At 31.7% G+C, this 10169-nt stretch overlaps 1 protein-coding gene across 2 annotated transcripts; it reads right to left on the minus strand.

Annotated features, from left to right (window-relative positions):
- Positions 1 to 6828: 6828 nt before the first annotated feature.
- LOC108910636 lies at positions 6829 to 9194 on the minus strand. 2 transcript variants are annotated; one of them, XM_018715318.2, is made up of 4 exons: positions 8007 to 8101; positions 7755 to 7941; positions 7316 to 7683; positions 6829 to 7259 (listed from the first exon to the last, which is right to left on the minus strand). In XM_018715318.2, the coding sequence occupies exons 2-4, from the start codon at positions 7929 to 7931 to the stop codon at positions 7178 to 7180; spliced, it is 627 nt and encodes a 208-aa protein (XP_018570834.1). In that variant the 5' UTR covers positions 7932 to 7941; positions 8007 to 8101; the 3' UTR covers positions 6829 to 7177. The 2 variants fall into 2 exon arrangements, with proteins under 2 accessions (XP_018570834.1, XP_018570835.1); XM_018715319.2 differs by lacking the exon at positions 8007 to 8101 and adding an exon at positions 9106 to 9194 and having other exon boundaries at positions 7316 to 7861.
- Positions 9195 to 10169: the final 975 nt, after the last annotated feature.

A 10169-nucleotide genomic window follows, 5' to 3' on the forward strand; every position in this document is an offset into this window, starting at 1 on the left:
TGTCTTCGGAATCACTGAAATTTTCCGAAATTTTGTCAACGTTCAAACAATTGTCCGAACCATGACATTTTGTACATAAATCTGTACATCGCACTCCATGTTTTCGACACCCGCATCTATTACCGTTGGTAAAACCTTTTTATGAGACTAATGCAGAATCAAAAGTCATTGTTCGAAATGGTTGTAAATTAATTTCGTCTATTTACAAATGCACAAATGATAAATTATCTCTGGATGATTTGAGATTTCAGCAATACAAAGTATTAACTGCAAAGTCTACTTTTAAATTAGAAAAATTACCACCAACTGTCGGAGCAGCTACACAACACTCCTATAGAGCATACTTTCAGCTTCAGACGTGGCTTGGAAACAAAATAACTGCAACCAAGTGGGGCTGGAAAGAAGTAATTGCGAATAATTCCAAAATACTCATGCCTCGCTTTACAGAAGTTTCAGTCGTTCCTGAAGATTTAATAAAAACAATCTCTTGCAGCTGCGAAACCAGTTGTGACGGTAATAGATGCGGGTGTCGAAAACATGGACTGCGATGTACAGATTTATGTACAAAATGTCATGGTTCGGACAATTGTTTGAACCTTGACAAAATTTCAGAAAATTTCAGTGATTCCGAAGACATTTCAAATGAAATCGAGCAGCCCAGTCTTTGCTTGAACCCGGAAGATCAATTAACCGAAGAATTAAGTGATATCGAAGAAACGTTTGAAGATCAGGAAGAAACCCAGTTTAATGAAGGATAGGACGATGAAGATCAATTTAAAAAGTTGCCAAAAAGACCAAGATTCGCCTAGTATTATTAACTGTAAATATCCTTTGTAAATATTTTTTAAATTTTGAAAGCAAAAATCTGAATTTTACATAATTTAATTAAAGAGTCGCTTATACATCTATGAATTCAATTCAAAGTTAAAAAAAATAAGTACATTAATCGATCCTACGAAAAAAAAATATTATGTTTATAGCAATACTGTACAAAAATAAAATTTCGGGTCAAACAATGAGACACAGTTTCTTTTGTATTTTTTCCGTACAATCGAATGGTGTAATCAGTTTTTGAATTTTCTTTAAATTTAAACAAACTATCAACAATAATTACTGAAAAATTCATTTCTGCAAGAGTCATTTTTCTTTTTTGCATTTTTGAGCATGTTTTTGAACTGCGATTCCAATTTTTTTTATTTCACCAAAAAGTATATGTCAAAACGAAAAAAATGATTACCGGCAGAACTCTGTACGATGATTTTTTTAAGTAGAATTTTTCTTTGAAAAAAAAGTGTTTCAGACCGGAAAATATGAATATCTCGGAAACTTCTTGATTTTTTTATCTAAAAAAAATTGTGGTTATTTAAGACACAGCAAAGTATACTTTCACCAAGTTTCGTCAAAATTAAATTATTTTTGCGGAAATGAGAAATAAAAAACGAAAAAAAAGGAAAAAACCTGTTTTTCGCATTTTTCTCGGAAATTTTGAGGTTATCTTCAAAAGTGCCCTCTACAAGAGTTGTAGATTTTTTCATGATCTATAACTTTTGTATTGGATACTTTTTTGTTTGACATCAACTTTCGCCAGAAATCTCAATGATACCATTTTTCACCCCTTTTCAACCCCCCAAATCAACCCTCCGCCGCCCCTGCTCACGCATTTATTTTTTTTACGTTTATTATAAGCCCCTTTACCATTTCCACTTATAAAGGTCCAGGTAACAATTTTTTTTTTCTCCTAAAAATGAGTTATTTCGGTCGGTCTATTAGTCTTATGAAACACATTAAAAAGGAAATGTTAAATTTGTGATGTACAGTCAATTTTAACTGTTTACAACGGTGGTCATGGTTACCGTCGCGCAGCAGTGTCCGACCGTAACCAAATAATAGCTATTCACCCCTTTTTTGTCTTAATAAACGTAATTTGTTCAGGTTTGGTGTTAAATTTTGTTACTTGCATATTTACTTGTTCTTGTGTTTTTCAAAAAATTGTAAAAGTTTAAATTGGTTGTTAGCACGTACAAAAACCAATAGTGTGAGAAATACCAAACTTTAATGAAAAAATTATTGAAAAGTTTATTTCGGACAAAAGCAGAAGAATGCTCTTTCACTGTAAATAATAATCTTCAGTGCATTTTCCCTACATTTCAATGGTATTAAAATAAACTGCCCAATTATATTTGAATTTTTTTCAATACTTCGTACCTAAATTTTTCCGCTCTGTCTGGTTTGGAAGCTAAGAGCCACCACTGGTCTAGGATTATATTTTATCTAAAAACTCTTTGATTCATTCGACCCTGCTAAATTAATTTCTGAAATCTCTTTTTAACTAAACTTTGAGGGCAAGGAGATATGTAATTTTTTTTCAAATTATTTTCTCGTGGTACTAAAACCATGGCTTCTAGAATCAACCCGGGGCAAATTCGAATTTCTCGCGCTCGCCTTAATAAGCGCGGTATTCCCAAAAAGCAGTTGTTCTACCTGGTTATAACTATCGAGTAGAAATTTAATCCGTTTTTTGTATTGTTTTTTTTTTCGATTTCCTCTACTAACCTATAAAACGTTGGGAAAAAGTGACGCCACCAGCGCTTTTGGCATGTGCAAAAATAAATCCTTGGACTTTTTTATTTTGATTCCATATCCTTTGAGTTTTGGAAATTTTTCCACTCACGAAAATTTATTACTAAAAATTGTTCTTGTTTATAAAAAATCTGATAAAATTCTCATTAGGTAATTCAACCTTACTACGTTCATGTTTAATATTATATGTTTTTTTGTTGTTGTTTAAAGGCGTACGTTTTTTTTTAAATTTTTTTCTGAAAACAATTCGAGGCCAAACTGGAATTACAGAGGGGCAGGGGGATCCCCCCTCAATTGTTGCTGCATGCTGCATGTTTCAAAAAGTGTTCAGTTGAGTTCTTTTATTTTATGTTTTATGGTTTTATTTCGATTCTGATTAGTTAAAAAAGATCAGTTTGGCAGATTACGACACCTAATCTTTTATTTAAACACAAAATCACGTGTATGTACAACATATCACTGTTTTACATTCACAAAAAGATTATCTTATATACTTTTAAAATCATAAATACTTACCTATCTATAACATTGTTCAAAATCTTTACATTTACCTTTGACCCCATTACAATATGTACAACATATTTTTGGTAAACTTTCTATTTTGCTATGGCAAAAAAGAAGAGTGTTACTAATGGTACATTTTTCCACGCTAGTGACCTGATAATTTGGTTGTCCGTTAAGTGTCATTGAATATTTATGTACCCAGGAAGATGCGGTTGAGTAGCCAGTTTTTTGTAGTCTATAATGAGTTATGGACAAATGAACAGTATTGGAACAAATATCGTGTGCAGCTGTAAATGAGTGATGTAACTATTTCTGGAATCAGAATTTGTCATTGATTTCCTCTACTTCGATACTGATTTATTTTTTCAGAAAGTGTTTCTGGCCAAGGATCGAAAGAGGTTGACTGATATATTATTAAACTGAAATGATAGATTTTAAAAAATAAATGAAGAGAGATTTTAAACTTTTGGGGTTGGAAGTTTGAGGTGGAAGATGTAATCATATCTGAGGTTAAAATGTACATTGGCAATTTTTTGAAAATTCATTTTAAGGTCTATAACTTGACACTGCTGTTGGGTGTCACATTTTTGTTGGAACATATTGTAAATTAACACCTTGCATTAATATTCTCTTTTTTTTTTTTTCTTCCAGGAGATTTTTGACTGCAAGCAATAACAGAAAATATATGTTCCTAGAACCCAGGCATTGATTAAATCGTCTGGGGCTAGGGGTGTATTTTTGTAGATGCTCACATCAACTTAACCACAGACCACAGGAAAATGCAGCGCATAAATTCGTGCAAAAAGTTTAAAATGTATAATTTAATATATTTTTTTTGTCTGGCGGAAATAAATTTTTTTGTAAAAAAATTCTCCTTTGTCCCCCAAAATTTTTTTTGTGCCTAAACGGACCAACCCCCTCACCCTCCTTTCCCCCTCCACCCCCCTTAAATGAGATGACACACATTTACATTGAATAAAACGAAAAAGAAAAAATCAATAATCATCAATTATATGTTTGTGCATATTTGATTAGCCACTTTGAATTTCGTCATTCTGAATTCATAATAGTAATCAGTGATCCAAGAAAGTTTCTATAAACAAATATTTGAGGATTCCCACTAAACACGAAACGTAAATGAAACGTTGCAAATGAGATGTTTTACTAAACATTTGAAACATTAACTAGAAACGTTTCTGTTTCATTACAGAAATGTAGCACTTGAAAACTTATTTAGTGAAACATAGCCGAAACGTTACAATTGAAGAGAGTTTGAAACATTACTCGAAACATTCCCTTTCGATCTCGGAAACATAACAGACGAACAACCCTTTGCTATTTTTGCTTATCTTATGGAACATTCGGCATTCGTTAAATTTTGCTCTCAATCCCCAATCCTTCTCAAGCGTTAGTTCATTTGCCTTTGTTATATAAAGACATAATTAGAAAAAAAATGTGGTAGCATATTATAACACAAGTCTAGAAAAAATGTATGTTCGTGACTTGCGTAGAGTGCGCGTAACAGCCCGAGTTTATTTGTTTCCCGTGTGTCGTTTCAATTCGTATTATGTTAGGTTAGGTTTGCGGTTTGTCAGATTGCTTGGTTTCGTTGTTATTCATCTTTACTTTGACGCTATTTTATGTGATAATTTGTAGTGTGTGCAGTTGTGGTAATTGTAAGGTGCATATAAAATAATTAATATTGATGCAAAATGTTTAAAACGATATGTGTAGAGATTTCCAATTTTGCGTCACATCTACCTAAACATAGTTATTTATACCCACTACCTATTATAGACAAGAGGACAAGGGACAATAACTAAGAAAATGGAACATGGAACTAGGTATACGTTTCGATATAATTTGAAGAGCAACTACTTAGTCAGTGAGAACTATTTGAAATATGGATGAATCAAGTGAAATAGACGTCATTTATTTTATATTTTGTACAAATGTTTATATTTGTTTATGTGTATAGGCATGCTTAAATAAAAGAGTTTAGGTATACCTACAAATATTTACTTTGTCAAGATATCATTTTGTATCCTTATTTCTGCTGTATAATTTATTATTATTAAAAGGATATATGTAATATTGACCATGCGTAGAAGAAATTATAACTTTATATTATTTTTCAGTAATGTTATTTGCTTTTCATGTACCTACCATTTTAAGATTCATAATCATAACTAACTTTTTCTAATTATCAGTTCGTCATTGTTACCATATTCATGAAGGTCTCAACATTAGAAAATTTCCATTTCAGAAGCGTATTTGAACTATATAAAATGTGTAGCTTTTTTTAATGCTTCTGATATTGTTTTGTGATATTTTTATTTGTACGATAAATGGCAAAATTCATAATCCATATTAGAAACTTTTTTCAGTGGCTTCTCAAAAAGAAAGAAATTCTTAGTAAAAGTTGCCTCATCACCAAACTAGAAGAGCATATTTATTCTTTTTAATATACAATGTAACTTTTTTTAGTTCGAATTAAGTCATTCACAATACAAATAAAAATATCACAAAGGAGTATTAGAGATATTTAAAAAAATACTCACACTTTATACTATTTCAAAAACGCTTTTGAAATGAAAATGATCTAAAGTTGAGAGCATTATGAGAACAATATGGTAATAAAATTATTATGTTACTCAAACATTTCTGAAAATATACTGAAACATAAAACAAAAATATCGAGGGCATAAATGGAACATAAAAAGAATGTTACTGAAACCAATTTTTTGAAACGTTTCATTGGAAACGTATTTTGGGGAGGACATCTTGGGCTTCTAGAACGTTACCAGAACGTTGCATGGATTTTTTATGAAACGTTTCAAGAAAAATGGAAACGTTTCTGAAACATGTCAGAAACTGAAAAATGTTTAGTGGGTTATGAGGTCTTTTTAATTATTTTGTCCGCCATATGGAATACGTCATTTTCAATTTCGTAATTCTGCCTTCAGATTCGTAATCAGAGACTCCACCACACAAAAATTAATGCATTTTAAAGACATTTTAATTTTTTTGTCCGCCATATTGAATCCGCCATTTTGAATTTCGTGATTAGAGTCCAGATTCGTAATCATAGACCCAAAAAAACTCCATTACAAAAAAATTTATGCATTTTGAAGACATTTCAATTTTGTTGTCCGCCATATTGAATCCACCATTTTGAATTTCGTGATTCTGAGACCAGACTCGTGATCAGCGACACAAAAAACTTTTCATATATAAGATTAATAGGAATTGAACGTCTTTCGCATCTCCAAGCTTTTTAAAGATTTATGGGGGCGGAGGGAGAAAGGAGGGTGAGAAGTGTGTTCAGTGATCCCAGTTGCATACAACACCGCCGAATTTTTTGAAAATTTTCATGGACTTGTGCGTGGATTTTCTCAGAAAATTTTAGGGCTCAGAAAAATCTCAAAAATTGTGGTGGACTATAACGGTCCTAACCAATCTAAAACTGCATTCAGTTTTCAGTTTCTCTAGCTGTTTCATTGAAGTTCTTATTTGGTAGGCAACATGCAATACAAAGCTTGTATATACTTGGCTGCATAAAAATTCACAACATTTTCTGTATTTTACTGGAGTTGTCAGTTTCCTACTTGTATATTTTTTTCAGAATTAATAGGAAAAAGGCAATTCTTCGCGCAGAACTGCGAAGGATTGTAGGTAAATACATTAAAAATGAACAACACATTACGTTACATTATTATATTACAAGAAATAGATGTGATAAAACCTTTTTTAGATGAGCACTTTAATTTTTTGACTATTTTCAGGGAAAAAATTTTTAAGAAAATCGATGCACTACAGTATCGATTTTCCCAAAAATTTTTAATGTTCAGAAAAATCTGAAATAATTCCGGTAGACAATAACAGTCCTGACCGATCCAAAACTGAATTCAGTTCATCTTTAGCTCATTAATTTTTTAGAGATTTTCGATTTTTTTCCATAATGGAATGACTTGCCCAAAAACAGACCGTCCCAGCTTGTTCAGCGACCCCAGGTGCGTACGATATCGCCTTTAGATAAGCACTTTCATTTTTTGACTATTTTCATGAATCCATTGATTCTTCTACTTCATAGTCAGATGTCAGATGTAACATGTGACTGAGTTGAAGAGGAAGATGTAATAGAAATTAACGGAGAACCGCTTTTTCCTGATGGCCTACAACAAAAACTTATTGCGCACAAACAAATTTAAAATAAAAAATATTAACTTACACTTCATGTGGTAATTTTAATGGTGATGTTGCAACAGAACTGGTCACTGATATTGTGTTTACTCCAGATGATCTCGTCTTTTTTTTAATTTCCACTTGAATACCTTTATCTTCCGTTACTGCTTTAATATGCACTTGAACAGCTTTATGGCTCTGTTGAATGTGACTGAAAGGAGTTTCTGTAATTACTTGCAAATTTGGCTCCAGAAATTCTGATTTTTTTTTCTTTTTGGCAGGGAGACATTGTAATTGCTTCTCATTTAGTGGTTCTTGGACATATAAATTGAGATGGGGAACTGCGTCCTTCTTCATTCTTATCGAGCAATTCATCAATTTGAACTTTATCCAATTTTCGCAATCTTGTTCCATCTGCATTAATAAACATTTTTTGGTTGCCAGGTATGTTGAATAATATCTTTTACAAACAATGTAAAACTTACGTTAAAGTGGTCTTCGCAGCAATAAATTCTTGAAGTGCTTGATAGAATATTTCTTCTGTCCACAGCCAAACACCAATTTTTTCTAATTGTTCCATTGCTAGGAACAGCTATGAAAATTTTCTTCGAATTGAAATTTGTATTTTTACAGGATGTAATAAAACATTTTCGAAAATCCATGTTTCACTGTCTGAAATGTGTAATACAGAAATAAGATTTTAAACAAATAAAATATCAATTATCACATAAACTTACCTTTAAATGAAAAAAAAAGGAGCTGTTTGGAAATTTACAATACACGCTGTTACAAATTCGCTTCTCACTACAGGGATCTCGGAAACGGTAAGAGGTACGAAGTAGCTTAAATGGGGGCGAAGTTGCGTAATCAGGGAACCAATATTATGCCTCTAAAAAATCAAGTAAGTGTCGTTAGACCCTGTGAAATCCATATAATTATTTAAACTATTACCACCACGCATTAAAATAAAAAATTATTTTAGAGTTTTATTCCCGTGTCCATAGTTATTTCTAGGTTTCTCGAGTGTTCAAAATTCAAACAAATTCTGATCTATTTTTTCAGGATATTCATACAAATACATCTGACATGCTGTTTCACAGTTGCGGTTATACAGATATAATAAATTTCGATAATATTACGCTGATCTTCAATTTCAACCTTTGCCAAAACGAAAATGTTTTTGAACATCTACTGAAATTGTTTAAATAATAATATTCAGTTGGCGTTTTGGTTATTAATTATTATTTAATTTGTCATAATAAATAAATTATAATTGTAATAATGTTTTAATTTTGACGCAATAACTTGTTGAGTGATGGTAATAGTTAATAATAATAAATGTTTTATTGTAACACGTGGTGGTAATAGTTTAAGTAACTAGATGGATTTCACAGAATCTAACGACACTTACAGTGTACAATAATTCAATAAACAAAGAAATCTAAATAAAAAATTTAAATAAATTTGGAATGGCTTCCAAAAAATGTAATATAATTTCTAGGGTCGTATTTAAAAAATGAAGTTGATGATGGTCCTGGAGAGACAGAACGTTACATATAAAAATTGATTATATCATTCGATAGAGGGCAAAAAGTGGCCATGAAAAAGTGTTCTTCTTTTTTCAATATCACCTCAAACAAGGCTGAAATGAAACAAAAACGGATTTCCAAAATTTTTTTTCAAATATTTGAAAACTAATCATGTTAGCCTTGATTTTTTAGAGGCATAATGTTGGTCCCCTGATTACGCAACTTTGCCCCCATTTAAGCTACTTCGTACCTCTTACCGTTTCCGAGATCCCTGTAGTGAAAAGCGAATTTGTAACAGCCTGTATACTTATCAGTTGTCACTGCCACAAGTGCCACACTCACTATACTACTAAATTTGTGATATTAACCTAAAATTATAAAGTATCAAAACTGTCGTGAATCATGATGTCAAATCGTTTTCTGGTATTTTGATTTTGTATATGTCTCGATTGCGCATGTATACGAGTTGACGTCACTGCGAGAGATGGGACAGAAAATGTTTAAATTTTATTTTGATATTGTTGCTTTGTGATCCATAATTTCTGAAAAGCAAATATATAAGCTTTACTACTGAAAAATAATAGCAAATTCAATTTTTGGAATCTAAGGTTATATCGGCTCTGACCAATCTAAAACTGCATTTAGTTCCTCTCTAGCTTTTCCAGTTTTCGACCTTTTCGATTTTTTTCTCGATGGAAACATAGAAAGCAACCATCACTTTTGAAAAGCATTTGATTTTTTGAAAATTTTCGTCCTATTTAAATATACATCATTCCAATAAAAGTTTCCTTTAGTGAAATGGAACGGTCACATGCAGGGTTGCCAATGGTTCCCGAATGAAATACCCGTTTCAGGATTCGCCATTATCCACAAATACCCACATTACAATTTTTTACAGGGCGGCACATATAAAATAAATAATCGATCTTTATTATATTATTTCAAACCAGAATTAAAATAACACAAAGGATGTATACGGTTTTTTTATTCGTTTTAAAATGGCATGTTTAATCGAAATGGTACGTTATTAACTGCCAGTAGTCCATATAATTTAAGTTCAGCCCTTTTGGAAAATTCTTTAATGCGTTTTGTCATAAATCATTTATTTTGTTATTCGATTTAATTTGTTTAACATTATTTTTATGTTTTTCTGAAGACTGATGTCATTAATTGCCCATAAAATGATCTATATCAACATGTCTTCTGAAAAACATAAAAATAATGTTAACTGGGCTACTCGTAGCATAGCACAGGGTCACAAGTCAAGAAACAAGAAGGCACATATTAATTAGTGAACGGGCGGACTGACGGCTGTCCTGGAGGCTTTCGTTTTGGCAAAAATAGTACCTATTATCAACTAATATCAGTTCA

The sequence above is a fragment of the Anoplophora glabripennis genome, unplaced genomic scaffold, assembly GCF_000390285.2.
Source record: "Anoplophora glabripennis isolate ALB-LARVAE unplaced genomic scaffold, Agla_2.0 scaffold312, whole genome shotgun sequence".
Classification (NCBI taxonomy): domain Eukaryota; kingdom Metazoa; phylum Arthropoda; class Insecta; order Coleoptera; family Cerambycidae; genus Anoplophora; species Anoplophora glabripennis.